This window comes from Rhinolophus hipposideros, assembly GCF_964194185.1.
Source record: "Rhinolophus hipposideros genome assembly, chromosome: 16".
NCBI classification, from domain to species: Eukaryota; Metazoa; Chordata; class Mammalia; order Chiroptera; family Rhinolophidae; genus Rhinolophus; species Rhinolophus hipposideros.
The window spans coordinates 38,851,580-38,869,266 of NC_138062.1; the positions used below are offsets into that span (position 1 = coordinate 38,851,580).

A 17,687-nucleotide genomic window follows, 5' to 3' on the forward strand; every position below is an offset into this window, starting at 1 on the left:
GAGGCTGGTAACCAGGGAGGGGGGGATGGCGGAGCGGGCGCCTGAGGCAGAGGCGGAGGCTGAGGCTGAGGCGGGAGCGGGCGGGGAGGCGGCGGCCGAGGAGGGCGCGGCGGGCCGCAAGGCGCGGGGCCGGCCGCGGCTCACGGAGTCGGACCGGGCCCGACGGCGGCTCGAGTCCCGGAAGAAGTACGACGTGCGGCGCGTGTACCTGGGCGAGGCGCACGGGCCCTGGGTGGACCTGCGGCGCCGCAGCGGCTGGAGCGACGCCAAGCTCGCTGCCTACCTCATCTCGCTGGAGCGCGGCCAGCGGAGCGGTCGCCACGGGTGAGGGGGCCCGGCCCGAGGGAGGGAGGGAGCGAGGGAGGAGACGCCCCCATCCCCCGCTGAGTGTGGCCCCGCCCCTCCGTCCAGGGCCCGCCCCTAGCACCTCTGAGCCCCGCCCAGCAGCCCCAGTCCTGGCCTGGGTCTCCCTCTGACTGTCGGTCCTAGAACGCGCCTGGCTCTCGGCCCCGCCTCCCGTCGCTCCGACCGCCCAATCCTAGGATGCGCCCAGCCTCGACCTGCCTCCTGGGCGCTTGGCCCCGCCCGCTAGAGCTCTGGCTGCCCAATCCTGGTACGGGCCCCACCTGCAAACGTTCTAACTGCCCAGTCCCTAAAGGGGCGGCCCCGCCTCCTGAGTCCTCCGTGGCCGGAGGCTCCTGCTGACCGGTGGGGTCTCGCAAGCCTCATCCTCTAAAACTCTAAAACAGTGAAGCCTGAGACTCTGCCCCTCATGAGGTTCCAGTGCCACAGCTTGGACTGTGTGTCGCCCCATTCCCACAACCCTCGACCCACATAACCTGAGGACCCCTCACAATCCAGATCTCATTCCCCTAAACCGCTTAGCTTCTGTGGAGCACCTCAGCCCAGGGAGACTCAGGTGAAGAGAAAACCCAGAGTTAGTTGCACAGGTGGAGGGCAGGGAGAGGCCTTTGCAGATTCTGTCTTGAGAATGAGCAATGTTGGTGGAATTTTTCGCTTCCGGCCTTGTAGGTTGATGGGATGATTAAATGAGTTAAAATACAGCAAAGGGATTACAACAGTGTGGCACATAGTGAGCACTGCATGCATTAGCTGTTAGGATGTTTCTTCTCCATCACAAGCAGTGCTGCAACAAAAGCCTTTTTCCGCCCTGGTTTTATTTGTACACGTTTTCTCGTTTCTCCAGGGAGAGATTCTGAGGGTCAGGAATCAACCAGATCCTGCCTAATTGTACCCACCCACTCCTCAGGGTGGCAGGCTGGGTTATATGCCCAAGAGCATGGCAGGAAATGCTGGGTGCTTCAAAAACCTCAAGCCAGTGTCCAACTATTGGATTTCTGGGTGGAGTTGCAAACCCTGTATTTACTTACTTACTTACTTATTTATTTATTCTGCAAAGCTTCTGGGGAGACTTGATTTGCAGCTGGAGAACTACTGGCCAGAGGGAGCCCCTGGAGGTCCCTAAACTGAAAGTGTTATTTGCAGAAACTTGGTTTGGCTGAGCTGGAGCTGTGTGGGCCTGCAGAATTGGGGCAGAGGCACTGAGACAGCCCAGTCAGTGAGTGGCAAAAACCTGGCCCTGGGTCCATGGATAGTCAGGAAAATATGCCAACCTGGGTGAGGAGTACCCTTTGGGGAACAGACATGACCAGAGGTAGGGAATCAGTTATTTCAATTGTTCAATTATTTATAACCTGTCTTATACCTGGAAGGATTTCTGTTCAAGGTCTGTAGAATGTGGACAAGAAGGTAGAAGTGAAAAGAAACTAAGGACACAGTGAGGCCAGAATCAGTGCTTTTGGATTGAGGCATACGGCACAGGGAACATGACAAGGGCAGCTTTGTGCCATGGTGAGGTAAAACCAGACGAGTTCAAGAGACATGAAGTGGGAATGGCGAATAGGCCCTGAATTTGCCTTGGCGCTTTCTAGCAGCCAGTGGGAAAAGGGAAACAATGGTCCGTAGGGGAATTTCCAGTGTTTCTTCATTCATTTGTTTAAGGAACATTTATTGAGCACCGACTATGTGCCAGACACACGTATAGGTGCTGAGGATACAGCAATGAACAAAAAGATCACTGCCTCATGTAGCTGACATTTTAAAGGGCAGAGGGCATGCAAAGGCTTGTCTGCTGCAGACAAGAAACATAATAAATAAATGATGTAGTATGTGAAAGATTGATAAGGGCTGTGGAAAAAATAAAAGTGAAATAATGAAAGAGGAATCAGGAGTGTGAGCTGGAGGTTTAAATAGGGCATCGGGGGCCACCTTGAGAAGACAGCATTTGAGTAAAGACCTGAAGGAAGGAGGCCGGGGAGGGCCATACAGATATCCAGAGGAAGAGTGTTAGAGGAAGGAGGAATAGCAAGTGCAAAGGCCCAGAGGCAGAACCCTGCCTGGTGTCCTGATCTGTACATGGGCCAGCAAGGGGAACGTGTAGCTGGAGCACAATTAGTGAGGGAGAAGAGAGGGAGAAGATGAAGGCAGGGAGGTGATGGGGCCTTGTGGGCTACACGGAGTACCCTGGTTTTTCCTCCTAGTGAAGTGGGAGCTCTGGTGGGATTTTTTTGCCTTCCTTGAGTGCAGAGTTTTGATTTTTGCTCAGAAATGCAGAGAAGTCACATGTCCGGCTTAGATGTTAAAAGAAGCACTCTCCAGGGTGTGTGTAGCAGGAGGAATGGGTGGGGTATAAGTTGAAAGAAGGTTGGCCCAGAGTTGACAGTTATTAAAGCTAGTGATGGGTTCAAGGAGGTTCACTCTTCTCTCTAGCTTTATGTGTGTTTGTCTTTTTAAAGACTTTAAATCTTAAACTCTTAAGAAAATCGAAAGAATCATCCTGACTCCTATGTTGACACTGTGGGAGGGGAGGGCAGGAGCTGGGAGACCGGGAAGCATGTGACTGCGCTGGTCCAGGAGAGCCGTGGTGGGGCTCGACCAGGGCAGGCCCACGGGAAGTGGAGAAAAGTGGATGTGAGGGAAGGAGAGATGCCACAGGTTTGGGCCTGAGCACCTGGAAAGTTGCAGTTGCTGTTAATTGAGAAGGGCCACCTTGGGGTTCAGAATGACAGCTTACATATGAGACTCCTACGTGGGGTGTCAAGGAGGAGGTTGGAGTGTTGTGGTGGGGAGAGGGCCAGGCAGGAGCTGAGTGTGGCAGTCACCAGGGTAGTGACGGTATGGTGATGGAGCTTGCCAAGGGGATGCGTGGGAACAGAGCACACATGTGTGAGCCCATTGCCATTCTCCGTGCTTCAGGAAGTCAGAGGTGAGGGAGAAGCAGCAGCCTGGGAGGCCAGCAGAGGACCAGGCAGGGCAATGTCCTAGAGAACAAGGAGAGGATCTACGGGTCAAGTACTGCCGAGCTGGATGAGCGAGCCGTCCCTGGCGATTGTAGCCGGGCAGTTTGAGGCATGGTGCAGGAAAATCCTGACTAGAGGGGCTCAAGGGAGATGAAGGCACAGACATGGAGACTGCTAGTGTAGACAACTCAGGCAGAGAATGGCAAAGGAATAGCGCGAAAGTTGGCAGGGAAGGGGATCAAGGTCATTTTAATCCAAGATGTTAGAAGTGCCAGCGTGTTTGGATGCTGGTGGGAATGTCAGGTCAAGAGTGAAAACAAAGCGCAGAGGGGAGCAAAGGATAGTTGCTGGCCACCATTTGGGGCTGGTCGCTGAGAGGAAAGCACCACCATGCCCTAGAGAAACCCCAACAACAACTGTTGTCCTCAAATGCAGGTGACAACTACAGGGAGTCACAGAGGTGGTAGAGCTTAGAGAAGCAGGCAGTGAAGGAAGGTACTTTGGGTTGAAGGGGAAAGCACTGCATTGAGGTCAGAATGTGGCCTGATCCCATTTAATCCCTACAGCAGCTCTCTGTGGGAGGCACTGCTGTTATACCCATTTCACAGATGAGAAACTGAGGCTCAGAGGGGATGGGACGTGCTTGAGGCCACACAGCCATTCGATAGCAGAGATGAGCCTGTCCCCACCACAATGTGTTCCCAGCACCCCAGTCATGGGGAGGCCATGAGTGGGTGGAAGTGGCCGTGGGTGTTTAGACTTGGGTTTTGCAGGAGGGTCTGCACAGCCTGATCCCTTGGTGGGGATAGAGACTCCTGGGATGGGCGAGGGGGAGTGGATCACCAGGCAGAGATTAGAACTTGGGGCAAGAAGGACAAAGAAGATTGGGGCTCGGGGCCTGAGAATTGTTATCAGGCTAGACAGGACAGAGAGGGTGGGCAATGGAGCTGAAAAGAGACCCTGGACTGGCTGTCAGGATATTTGTGCTGAGAGCATGGCCCCAGCCACAGCGAGGAGGTCAGTGTTCCAGGGTCTGGCTCTGATAACACTGATAATCATAATGATCATTATCACCATTTGCTGAGTGAGTACTGATTGCCAGGCTGCACCAAGCTCCTTACAATGTATGTAACCTCATGAGGAAGGTGCTGTTATGATTGCTACAGATGGAGAAACTGAGATACAGGGAGGCATGGTCACTCACCCAGTGTCACGGAGCCTGCTGTTGCTGCAGCTTAGAAAAGGAAGAACAAGGAAGCAGCCAGAGTGAGGTGGGCAGACCCGGAAGCATGGTGGCAGGAAGGCAGAGGGAGGCCCCTAGAGGGTCCAGAGATGGATCCAAAGTACCTGCCCTCAGTCTATGTAGAGCTGGTGCTGGGCCACAGCCAGGTGGCCCAAGTGGGGTTAGGAGCCCCCCTGATGGCCGTGTTGGGGTAGGAGGCCATGAGGGCCCTGGCCGGGGCTCCCTAAGGCCATGGCTTACTGGGGCTTGCAATTGGGGTGTTGAGCCTCAGCCAGGGTGGGGAAGGCCCCACAAGGAGGTGTTTGACTGGGCCCGCAAGAGCAGGACTGCTGGAGGGGGAGCACCTTGGGCTGAGGTCCTCATGGAATAGGCAGTTAGGGTCAGAGCAATGCCAGCCTGACAATCTCCCGGGGCTCTTGGCCAGCCTGGGGGGCAGACTCTGCAGGACCCTGGATGGGGCAGCCCAGGTTCTATTGCTGTGTAACAAATGACCACAAACTTAGTGGCTTAAAACCACACAAATTATCTCACTATGGGTCAGGAGTCTGGCACATTTTAGCTGAGTCCTCAGCTCAGGGTCTCACAAGGCCAAAATCAACATTATCAGCCAACTATGTCTTCATCTAGAGACAAGACTAGGTAAAGATCTGCTCCCAGACGCCCTCAGAGCATTGGCAGAATTCATGTGCTATTGGTTGTAGGACTGAGGTCGCTGCAGTCTTCCTGTCTGTCAGTGGGACTGCTCTCTGCTCCCAGCGGCAGTTTATTCTAATGTCCTTGCCACGTGACCCCTTCATTCTCAGCCTCTGGTCTCTGACTTCAGCAGGACCCTTTTAAAGGCTCCCCTGATTAGGTCAGGCCCACCTCCATAAGCTCCCTCTTGATTAATTCAGTCACCTAGCCGCGGGAGTGGTATTAACAGGCGCGCCTCACTCATGGGGAGAGGCTTATACAGGACATGTACCCCAGAGCGGGGGATTGTGGGGCTATCTTAGAATTCTGCATGCCACACCAACTTTCCGTACCGTTTCTGACCTCTCCACTCCCTGGTTACGGGACCCTGGGCTGGAGGCCTCACCAGCTGAGTGAGCCTCAGATTTTTACTCTGCGAGGTGGGTGATGATACTAGACCTCCCTCCAAGGGCTGGTGTCTGTGCAGGAGAGAGCCCAAGTGAAGGGCCGTGAGAAATAGAACAGGCCCAGGAAAGAAGTTAACATGCTGCCCCAGAGCAGCATGAGCAGTAGCCAGAGTTGCTGTCGTTATCTCAACATCAGTAAAGCCCTGTGTCACTCCCCCCTGCCTCTCTCTGTTACAGGAAGCCTTGGGAGCAGGTCCCTAAAAAGCCAAAGAGGAAGAAAAGTAAGTAGGACTGCAGCCAGGGGGGCGGGGCCGGGTGTTGGGAGTAACTGGCTTTGTTGTTTCTTCCCTCCCTCCTTCCTCTCTTCCCTCCCTCTCTCCCTTTCTCTTTTCTCCCACCCTCCCTCCCTCCCTCCCTCCCTCCTTCCCCCTTTGCTCCCTCATTCTCTCAGCGACCTCTTGTGGAGGGCCTGCATGTGGCAGGTGCTGTGCAAAATAGGACAGACCCAGCCCTACCTTCATAGAGCCCACAGTCTCAAGGGAAAGACAAGGAACCAGCTGAGCAGGGCTATGATGGGAGAAGGCAGGGCACTGGGGCCCAGAGGAGGGCTCTGACCTAGCCCCGGGTGGGGCCAGGACCAAACCTGTGTTTTGCCCATCAGGTGCCCTCATCATCCCCATCTTACACATGAAGACCCCCAGGAAGGCCAAATCACTGCGCCAGGCTGCACAGCTGGAAAGTGGCGGTACTAGACTGCGACTCAGGTCCTCCGGTCTCCTAGTGGCCCCCTTAGTTCCTCCACTCTCCTTCCCGGTGTGTGGGAGTCAGCCAGGAAAAAGCCAGGCAGAGCAGAGGGAACAGCTTGTGCCAGGGCCTGAAGGGCATATTGTGTGCCAGGCTCAAGGGGAGCCAGGCATGGGCAGTCAGAGCAGAGGCTGGAGCCCATCCCTCCTGACCCTGAGCCCTGGGGCTGTGGGTCTTGAGCCACGTCAAGTAGGGTGAGAGCCAGCAGTCTAGGGACAGCAGTCTGGTGGTAGTGAGCCCCACTCCTTCTCATAGTTCTCAGGGGCAGGGGCCGGGTGAACTAAGTCTATGACCCCCAAATCCTAAAGCGGTGAGGATGGAGATAAGGGGGCAAGTGCTACTGACGGTGTCCCTGTGGTTGTCACTGTGTTGGAGGCCCTGGGCAGCATCCCTAGGCCCAAGAACCTTTTCTGGGCCCCCTCCTCATCTCCCAGCCTGGAAGCGTGGGGGCACACCTTCCTCCCACTCCATTGAGGGAGCAGGATCATCACACATATTGCTTGGGCACTTGCAGTGTCCTCAGCCCCATTCTGTGCCCTGTAGATGTCTTCACTCCCTAACCTCCTCCCTAGCAGCCCTCGGAAGGGGGACCCCTGGCCAGAGGGGGCAACTGAGATTCAGAGAAGCCAAATCACTTGCCTGGAGCCACCCAACTAGGAAGTGGTAGAGCCACAATGTGAACCCCGGTGGTCTGACTTCACTGTCCCCAGCCCCTCGTTGTAGGTGCTGGATATACAGGAGGAACACAGATAAGTGTCCCTGCCCTTAGGGAACTGACATCTAGTGCTGAAGGCAGACAAGAAAGGGAAACAGATAAGCATAGATGGTATCTAGGTGCTACCTAGAGAAAAAGGACAGAGTCAGGTCTGCTGGAGGGAAAGGGAGGGTGGGCTGACTGAGAAAGAGACCCGAGTGAAAGGAAGAGGACACAGCCAATGCAAAGGCCCTGAGGCACGACCGTACCTGGCGCAGTTGAACAGGGAGGAGGCCACGAGGCTGGCGTGGAGTGAGCCAGGGCAAGGGTGGACAGGAGGCGGAACATGCAGGGCCTGTGAACTACGGGAGGACTGGCTTTGCAGCCCCAGTGAGGGGGGAGCCCTGAGCACTCTGAGCAGCGCTGTGTGACCTGACCGGAGTAGTCACAGGCGCCCTCTGGTGGTTTTGGGGGGATTAGACTAGGGCACCAGGGTGGGAGCTGGGCCGGTTAGGGGAACTGATTATAACAATAAGAAACAGCTAACAGTGATTGCGCACCTACATGCATCACGCCCCACTGTTATATGACTTAACTCATCTAGTGAGGACAGTCTCTGGCCAGTCTGTTATCTCAAGGGTGTGTCCCACCTCTCTGAGCCTCAGTTTCTTCACCTATAAACCAGGGACAGGCCTGGACGGTGCTCAAGATTGTCTCAATCCCTAGGAGCCAGAAGGCCCGGGTAGTTCTGGGGGCCGTGCTGCCATGGGTGACCTAGCCGTGCCCCTCACACCCACCCCGGCCCTGTGTGCGCAGGGCGGCGACGCAATGTAAACTGCCTGAAGAACGTGGTAATCTGGTACGAGGACCACAAGCACCGCTGCCCGTACGAACCGCACCTGGCTGAGCTGGACCCCACCTTTGGCCTGTACACCACGGCCGTGTGGCAGTGCGAAGCTGGCCACCGCTACTTCCAAGACCTGCACTCACCCCTGAAGCCGCTCAGCGACTCGGATCCCGACAGTGACAAAGGTGGGTCTGCAGGGCGAAGGCACACAGTGGCCTCCAGTGTCTGGAGGGCTACAGCCTCTTGAGGGGAGAGTCACCCTGGACTCCTTGCCCTCCTGGGTTTCGTAGCCTCAGGCTACTGTCACAAATGTCACAGCAACTAGATGGCACTGGTTCTAGCTCCGGGGTGGAGCGCAGACTCATAGAGCTGGGCTGCAATCTTCTGAGTCCTTACAGAGCCTGAGAGGAGGTCCTGTTTTACACAGGGACAGCTGAGGCACGGAGCAGTTTGACCATCTGTGCCCAAGGCCAGTCGCAGGCAGGGCTGAGCTTGGGGTCCCGGAAACCTGGCTCGGTGGCTGGTAGGAGGGAAGGGCTGCTGGGCCTCAGACTCACCAGTGTGGCTCTTCTCCCCTGGCCTCTTCCTCTTCCTCTATTTTCTCTGGACCTTTCTCGGCTTCAAGATCTGTCTCTCCCAATTTCATCTCTTTCCCTCTGTCCATCCTGCTCACCTTCTCCTTACTCTCCATTCTCTGCTCTCTGTCTCTCTCACTCATCTTTTCTGTGTTTCCTCTCTCTTCTGTGTCCTTCCTTTTCCCTGCCTCCCCCCTCTGTTTCTCCCCATCTCTCCTCCATCTCTGTCTCTGTCCCCGCAGTCCTGTCTCTCAGTGTCCCTGCCCCTCTCCTGCCATCCCAGGTCACACGAATTGGCTGGCTGTCAGCTCAGGACTGGGAGGGACTCGGTTACAAAGGCCCAGTGGGACCTGGTGGAGGAGCAGAGGAGACATTGTGGGGGAGGGGCCGCCAGCCTGCTTCAGGGGCTTGGCGTGAGCTGTGATGAGGATCGTGGGGCCCATGCCAGGTGCCCTCCCAGGGCTGAGGGTGGCATCAGTCACGGGGCTGAGTGCTTACTGGCAGGCATCTCGGAGCAGGTGGCATCCCAGCTGGTGAGGGGAAGCTGTGGGTGAGAGGCTTTCTGGGTAGGCACCCTGGCCAATGACCATCCCGTTGTGTTGGTCAGGCCTCCCGCGTGCAGCTCACCCCTTGGCCATCCTGTCCTGTGCTCCACTCCAGGCCCACCCCAAAGCCTGAGTCCTCCCCATAGCCCTGTCATTAGCCCCACTGAGCAGTTCAGGAAATTAAGGCCTTGGGAGTAACATGACTGGCCCATGTGTTGATGAGTCCGGCTGGGATGGATGTGACACCCAGAGGAGCCCCCTTGCACCCCAATCTAACTTTGACACTAGTGGCTGCTGGATCTGGGCTCTTCGGAATGATTGATGAGCCAGGTCTGCTGTGGGTGCTGGGGGTCGTGAGGGAGTGGCTGTGTCCCTGTCCCAGCCCTGGTCCCTCAGCATCACCCTTATTTATTCTGTGCCTGGGGCACGCCTGCCACCTCGCACTCAGGAAAAGGACCTCCTGCCAGTACTGTGGGAGGCTGGGGGTGCACAGCCATTTCAGTCATGAGTGTTGTCATCATCTTGAGAGAAGTCTAGTGGCAGCCTTAACAGCTGGACACTGCCGTCAAGGACCCAGACGCACACCCAGCCCCCCAACTCACTAGGTGACTGCCCCCTCCATCAGGGTAGAGCCGGAGATAGGAAGGAGGGGCTGATCCTCTGCTGCCCGCGCTCCCACCCAGGGCCTGAGTGGGGCATTAGGATACTAACGATAGTGGGACACATTCACAGGGTGCTAACTTCTCAGCCCTTTACACATGTTTACTCATCAAACACCCAAAGGTGGTGCCAAGTTATCCCCAGGCCCAGGGAGATTATATAAGGTGCCCGTGTTCACAAAGCTGGAGGAACAAGCACTGGAATCCCCCCACACACACCGGTTGTCTGTCTCCAGAGCCTGCACTCTCCATGTGACCCTCTGGGGGTGTGGAACACATGGGTTCCCAGACAGTGTGCCCAACTATGTCACGAGTGTGTAACTTTAGGGACAGTCATTCCTTTTTCCTGTCCCCTTAGGACCTTAGCACCAAACACCTGGGTAAGATGTCAGCCCCCTTGGCCTTCCTCACATCCTTGGCCTGAGGGTCACTCACTATTACAAACATGGGCTCACTGTGTACCATACAGCCTGTGGGCCCTGGGGACCATGCGCAGGAAGCACTTTGCAGTGGACAATAAAATACAGAGTACACGGGAAGGTAGGAAGTATAGAGGGGGAAATAAAGGAGAGACAGGTGCTCAGAGGCCTCCCTTGAAAAAACACCATTGATGGAGGTGAGGGAGGGAGCCCACACAGGTGTCTGAGAGAAGAGGGTTTACACAGAGCAAATGTCAAGTGCAAAGGCCCTGAGGCTGAAGCTATCTAGTGTCCCTAGGCACAGGAGGGAGACCAGTGGGGCTCGAGGGAAGGGGCAGGCTGTGTGGCTGCAGTGAGAGCTTGGGCTGCTATGCCAAGTGAATTGGGAAGGGCCTTACCTCAGTAAGACCAACTACTGAAACAGACACACCCCTGACCCACAAGTTTGCCTTCCATCCCAAGACTCGGATTTTTCCTGTTCTGGGGCTCCAGCCTCCTCTGAGTCCTGGCTGGCTGTGGGGAACAGAGGTGGAAGCTCCTGGCTGGGAGCTCACTACTACTCACATTCCGTTGGGACTCAGCTGTGTGGCCACACTTATCTACAAGGGATGCTGGGAAACGTAGTCTACCTGGGTGTCAGGAGAAACAGACTCAGGTTTGGTGAGCATCTGGCCTGTCTCCTTCACAGAAATTGATGAGCGGGTTCTCAGCCGAAGAGGCACATGACCTAAGCAGGTGTTCCTAGGCTCCCTGGGCACTGTGGGGGGGACAAACTGGGGAGGCGGGGTCGAAGTAGGAGCCAGGGGAGCAGGTAGAAGGGACTGCACGGTGCTGGCAGGCGGATGACGGGGCCGTGACCAGGGTGCACAGGGGAGGTGGCAGAAGCTGTCAGCCTGTGGATGTATTTTGGATGCAGCACCAACAGGTTTTTCTGACAGATTGGAAGTGGGTGTGAGAGAAAGGGAGAAGTCAAGCATAGCCCTGGGACTTGGCCTGAGCAACTAGAGGACAGAGCTGCCATCTATTGTAACAGGGACATCCGTGAATGCTGCAGGCTTTTTCTGAGAGCACATTCAGAGCCCAGAGTTGCTGAGTGTGAGATGCCTGTGAGACCCCATGGTGGGGTGGGGACAGCAGAGGAGGCAGTGGCACGTAAGAGTCTGCAGCTCCACTCGAGGTCCAGGTCCAGGCAGAAGCTATCCACATGGAGGAACCAGGGTGGTGGCAGCATCATAAAAATAGATATTTGGTCTTTGTTCCCGGTTCCTGGCACAGAACTCATAAAACCCTAGGAATTCCCTGAGTGATAGAAATGTTTTTGTTATCATAATGAGTCCCTTTCATAAGGAGCCCCTTTGGAACATACCTGGGTCTATACTAATGAGGTGACCCCAAAGTAGTTTCAGGAGGGGGGCTGGTCATCCGAAAGGCCAAACACGTGATTAGAGGGTGGAGATCTCTCAGCCCTACCCGAATCCCCAGGCAGTGGACGGGGGCTGGAGACGGGAGTATGAAAACTCTTGAACAACAAGGTTCAGAGAACTTCCAGGTTGGTGAACCCATGGAGGTGCTGGGAGGTTGGCACACCTAAGAGAGGGCTTGGCAGCTCTCGACCCCTGCCCCTGTACCTTGCACTATACATCTCTTCCGTCCGGCTTGATGAGTTACGTCCTTTATAATAAAACTATAATCAGAAGTAGAGCATTTTCTTGAGCTCTGTTTGTTGTTCTAGCAAATTATCAAACCTAAGCAGGGAGTTGGTCGTGGGAACTCCCAGTCTAGGACCAGAAGTACAGGTGGCCCATGACTTTCGGCTGGCATCGGAGGTGGGATCAGTCTGGCAGGGACTGACACCAACTCCAGGTAGAGAATGTGAAAATTGCATTGAAACCATGCTGGTGTCAGAGCCAGGGCTGTATTTAAGACCATCACCCCGGTGAGACCCTGGCGTGAGCAGAGCACTCAGGAGAGGCCCTGGTTAGAACCTTCCAGACCTGTAAGAGCAAAAGAGGAGACTGAGAAGGAGCCATCAGGGAGAGGCTAGGAAACCAGAGTGGGTCCAGAGGCCGAGGAAGGAGAGTGTCTTTGAGGAGCCAGGTCGCCTGGGGAGGCTGAGGGGATAGAGACTGAGAAGTGACTGCTGTTTGTGGCAGTGAGGAGTCACAGCTTCCTGGTGAGGCCTCAGCAAACACCAGCTGCTGCTGCCACTATTGTAACTGTCCCCTTTCCTCTGTCACCACAGTAGACAATGGCCTGGTGGCCGGCAGCTCCGACTCGTCCAGCTCCAGCTCTGGCTCTGACTCCGAGGAGCCCCCTGAAAGTCAGCCAGCCAAAGTGACAGTGGCAACAGCGGCAGTTACCCCCACTAGCCCAGCGGGCAGCAGTGGGCTCATCACACAAGAGGGCGTGCACATCCCCTTTGATGTCCACCACGTGGAAAGCCTGGCTGAGCAGGGCACCCCGCTGTGCCCCAACCCAGCAGGCAGTGGACCCGAAACCCTGGAGACGGTGGTGTGCGTGCCGGTTCCTGTGCAGGTGGGCCCGGGCCCTGGCACCCTCTTTGAGAACATGCCCCAGGAGGCACTGGGCGAGGTGGTGGCCAGCTGTCCCATGCCAGGCATGGTGCCCGGCTCCCAGGTAATCATCATCGCAGGCCCTGGTTATGATGCCCTCACGGCCGAGGGCATCCACCTCAACGTGGCAGCAGGCAGCGGTACCCCCAGTGGGGGCCTGGGCGACGAGGTGCCCTGCTCCATGATGGAGGGTGTGGCGGCCTACACCCAGACGGAGCCTGAGGGGAGCCAGCCCATCACCATGGACCCCGCCGCAATGGCAGGCATCGAGACCAAGAAAGGTGTGGGGGGCCATGCTAGTCTGGGAGGACTGTGGGGGATGTGGGAGGGGGAGGGCAAGGAGTGGCCCCACAGCGGGCTCCTCAACAGCCTCAGTCCCTGTGGACACCCACCTTGTGTCCACCCCGTAGAGAAGGAGGACCTGTACATGCTCAAGAAGGAGGAGAAGGAACAGCCAGTGGCCCCAGAGCTGGCAGAGCTGGCAGCGACAGTTCCTGCGAGTACAGAGCCTGAGGCAGAAGCAGACGGGGAGGAGCTGGATGGCAGTGACATGTCAGCCATCATCTATGAGATCCCCAAGGAGCCTGAGAAGTGGGTGTCAAGTGGGAGGGGGCGGAGACGAGGACAGCTGGCTGGGTGTGGGAGCCCTGACGCCATGAGCCCCTTCCCCTCCAGGAGGAGGCGTAGCAAGCGGTCACGGGTGATGGACGCCGATGGCCTACTCGAGATGTTCCACTGTCCCTACGAGGGCTGCAGCCAGGTGTATGTGGCCCTCAGTAGTTTCCAGGTGAGGCCACCACCCGAATGGCTGAGCAGGGCCTGCTTCTGTGTCCAGCTCCCTATATGCTGGGGTGTGGGCAGTGTGACTCGTGGAGGGCCCCAGCAGGCGCCACAGGCCTGCCTCCTGCATGCCCATTCTCCCCAGCCGATCTCAGCAGCTTCCCACAGACCCTGCCTCAGCCACAGAGCACCAGGCGTCACCTCGCCACCTTCCCTTCCCTTCCCACTCTCCAGGGCACCCACCCACAGCCTCTCTGCACACCCCAAGTTGCTGCCTGGTCCTGGCCTGGTGGCTCCGCACACACTTCTGTTCTTCCGGCTGCCTCTGCCCAGGCCACCCTCTCAACTGAGGACGCCCCTGAACACACCAGGAAGCCCACCCCAGGCCCCCAGGACTGGTGGGGACTGTGAACCCCAGGTCACTGCACCACCAGGATGTACCTGTAGTTTGCCCTCTAGGCCTGGATGGGATGCCCCAAGGGCAGAGACAGGGTCCTATCGCCACTCCAGGCACAGGAGGTGGCACCAGCAGACCTTTGTATTTGCTGAGTCATGTTTTCATTAAGCACACATTGAGCACCTGCCGGTGCCAGGCTGGTGCTGGGCACTGGAGTTGTAGACATGCCAGTGAGTTTAAAGAGGGAAAGGAGTGACTTGGGGAGTATCTATCTGCCCAGGCCCCGGGGGCAACATGCTACCATAGCAAAAAGCTCTCTGTGTGGCTGACAGCCCTGGAATCCGATCCCAGCCCTGCCACTGCCCACCTGTGAGACACAGGCCAAACCACTGAACCTCTAGAGCCTCAGTTTCCCCATCCATACACAGGGTTAATGGCTGGGCCCCTTCACAGGGTTATGACAAGGTTGACTGATGCCCCATCCGCTCACCTGCCTTTAGCAGGTACTCAGTAAAGCTGCTATTTGATTCCCATTTTGCCCTTGATCCCCAGCTCCGAGCTGGGAGTCCATCCCAAGGGAAAAAGCACCCCTCTTCCCTCCTCCAGCAAGGTCAGCCCCAGCCTGCCTCCCAGCTGCCCTCACCTGTCCCCACAGCCCCACTCTTGCCTGTCTTGTCCCCAGAATCACGTCAACCTCGTGCATCGGAAAGGGAAGACCAAAGTGTGCCCCCACCCAGGCTGCGGCAAGAAGTTCTATTTATCCAACCACCTGCGGCGACACATGATCATCCACTCAGGTCAGGCCCAGGGCCTCAGCCTCGGAGCCAGGGCCGGGGCAGGTGGGGTCAAACGCAGGCACAGGACCCAGAGCCTCCTCCCTGTCCTCCATGTGGGTTGGCATGAAATGATGGAAGTACAGTGATTAACCTGGTACCCTCTGCTAAGCTGAAACTGTACAAGTCACAGTGACACTGACTTACAAATCATGTGGAGCTGGGCAAGGGCTGACTGTTTCTTCTCCAACTGGGGCTCCTTGACCTCCCTACCCCTGTAAGCAGGTCTCATGCGGGAGCAATTCCGGGGCTGAGGGAGGACAGTGAACCACCCCAGATGGGCTGGATGGTGGAGTGAGCCTGGGCCAGGGCCTCTGTTTCTTCTGTTCCAAGTTCCTCCTTTGCCTCAATTGGGGGCTGTGGACACAGTGGCCAGTGCTGGTATCTGTGCCCAGAATAAGGGCACAGCTTCAAAATTTTCCAGACCAGAACTTTGGGTTTTTATGTGAAGTTGCCTCAAAGTTCAAATATTGGGGTCAAATTCAGACCCATCTTGGCTTGACCATTTACACCCTGCGCCCCTCAGGGACCCGAGTTCACATTCCAGCTCTGCTCAGGGTATAACTGGGCAGCCTCCCCGCGTCTCAGGAGGGGCCGTGAGCCTCCCTTCTTGTTAGCCCCTCTTTATTAGAGTCAGTATTCATGCTCGGAAGATATGGGGTTTGGTCCATCTGCACCCTGTCTGGTCTCTGCAGCGCAGCAGAGACACCCGACAGTCTCCTCTCCAAGGGTGGAGCCCTCAGCCTCGCATTTTCCCCAGGTGTCCGTGAATTCACCTGTGAGACCTGTGGCAAATCCTTCAAGAGGAAGAACCACCTGGAGGTACACCGGCGCACGCATACCGGCGAGACGCCTCTGCAGTGAGTGACGGGCGTCCTGCGAGGGAACTGGGAGGGAGGGGATCCTGGCCTGGATTCCCACCAAACAGGTCTTACTGGCGGGCTCCACGCCTCGAGTTGCCACGCCCAGTTCCACTAGCTCTAGTGTCCCAGGTGTTGCCGCCCCTTTCTGGGACCGCCCGCGCTCTGACCCCGCCCTGGTGCCGCCCACCAACTCCCTGTAGGTGCGAGATCTGCGGCTACCAGTGCCGACAGCGCGCGTCGCTCAACTGGCACATGAAGAAGCACATGGCCGAGGTGCAGTACAACTTCACATGCGAGCGCTGCGGGAAGCGTTTCGAGAAGCTGGACAGCGTCAAGTTCCATACTCTCAAAAGCCACCCAGACCACAAGCCCACCTGACCCACCCTATCACTGACCGTGTCTATTTATTCGTCCGATCGCTCGGACGCTACACCCGGGCCTGTTGGGCCCAGACAGCTGCGAGGGCGGCTCGGACCGCAGGCCGGAAGGAGGCGCCCCTACCCCGCCCTGGGGCTGGTCCCACCCACCCCACCCTGCCTTGTCCCCGGAGCTGGCGCCTTGGGCTGCACTGCTGGAACTGTTTCAAGAGAACAGAGTGAGATTAAAGAGCGAGAAAGGAGATGACCTTTCCCGAGGCCTGGATGATTTTCAGTTGAGTGGGCCCCTCTCTAATCCTTTCCTGAACAAGGCCTGGGGCGGGGGAGGAAGGGGATGCCTCTGCACACCCGACGGGGCCCTTTCCTGTAAGCCTCGGCAGTGCCTGGGCAACCCCGAACACTCGCTTCTCTCACACGGTCAGGGCTGTGTGGCTGGGGGCCCAGAGAGGCCACTAGACATCTCCCAGGACTCAGTACTGACGCTTGGTTCTAAAATCCCTCATAGGTCACTCATTCCCCACCCTAGAGCTCAGGGGCCCGTTGGGGAGATGTTCAGTACAGAAAATAGAGTAGTATATTTCCAGGGATGCTGTTTAGGTCGATGGTCAGGGAGGGCCTCTCTGAGGAGGTGGCAACTGAGCGTGGACCAGAATGACAAGGAGATTCCATCCCTGAAGAAAGCTGGGGGAGGCAAATCCCAGGGCGAAGGAACAGCTAGTGCCAAAGCACCAAAGTAGAATGGGCTCGGCGTGTCCCTGGAAAAGGAAGCCGCGGGGGTAGGGATGGCTGCCCTGGCCCCATTTCCCAGAGGAGGATGCTGAGGCTGCCGCCTCCTCATCCTGCAAGCAGCCAGGGAGTGAGACCAGGCCGCGTGCCGCCAGGTGGCGCGCAAGCCGCTTGGGCCCTGATGGCTGCAGCCACGTGACCGCGGGGACCGCAGCCGCGAGCCCGGGCACGTGCCCTAGGGAGCCCTGAGGCGCCCTGTGCGGATTGGCCCCGCCGGCTCCTCACCAGCTCTTGGGGCGGGGCTGCAGCTAAAGTCTTATTTTATGCTTCGGACCAGGGGGCTACCCTTGTCAGGGACAGAAGTGTCGGGAAGAATGAGCGAGTCCGGCCGCTGGGGCCTCCTCCCGCCAGTCGCCCCCTTTCCCACCAGGCTCAGTCCCCTTCACTATCCTGCATAGCCGTAGTCAGCAGTTTCCATGGGAACCACAGTCGGGTCTGCGCGCCCAGGAGTAGCCCCACTTCCGGCATAGGCACAGCTTCTGATCCGACAGGAGCCGGGAGGATCACAGGGTGGGGAAACAAGCCATCGCTCGTTTGACAACCAGGGTTGACAACCACGTTGCCCCGGCAAACCCTAGAGGGGCCACCTGGGGACCCGCTTCGCCACCGCCCAGACTATGCGGGCCACTATGATTGGCCTGCCCTCTCCATAAGCGTGGCAGCGGTCTCTGCTCCGCGCGTTCTCATTGGCTCAAATTCGAGGGCCTCCTCGCAATTCGTTCTCTCGAGGGATGCCCCTGATTGGTCAAATTAGGCTCTCCTCGCAGGGTTTGACGGCACACTCGGACAGTATGGAGCCTAAAAGGGCGTTGAGGGACGAGGATAGGGTGGGAACAGCGTCTCTCGGGTTTAGGGGGTCCTGGCTATCCCTAACGCAGCTCCCTCGATGGGGC

The 17,687-nt window shown here is 57.2% G+C and overlaps 1 protein-coding gene across 2 annotated transcripts; it reads left to right on the top strand.

Moving 5' to 3' along the window:
* Window positions 1–22: 22 nt before the first annotated feature.
* Window positions 23–16,255, top strand: ZNF653 (zinc finger protein 653; the record flags this gene model as incomplete). 2 transcript variants are annotated; one of them, XM_081076735.1, is made up of 9 exons in its annotated part: window positions 23–324; window positions 5,880–5,923; window positions 7,957–8,172; window positions 12,428–13,039; window positions 13,169–13,349; window positions 13,434–13,545; window positions 14,618–14,732; window positions 15,529–15,628; window positions 15,832–16,255. In XM_081076735.1, the coding sequence occupies 9 exons, from the start codon at window positions 26–28 to the stop codon at window positions 16,007–16,009; spliced, it is 1,857 nt and encodes a 618-aa protein (XP_080932861.1). In that variant the 3' UTR covers window positions 16,010–16,255. The 2 variants fall into 2 exon arrangements, with proteins under 2 accessions (XP_080932861.1, XP_080932862.1); XM_081076736.1 differs by having other exon boundaries at window positions 26–324; window positions 15,464–15,628; window positions 15,832–16,030.
* Window positions 16,256–17,687: the final 1,432 nt, after the last annotated feature.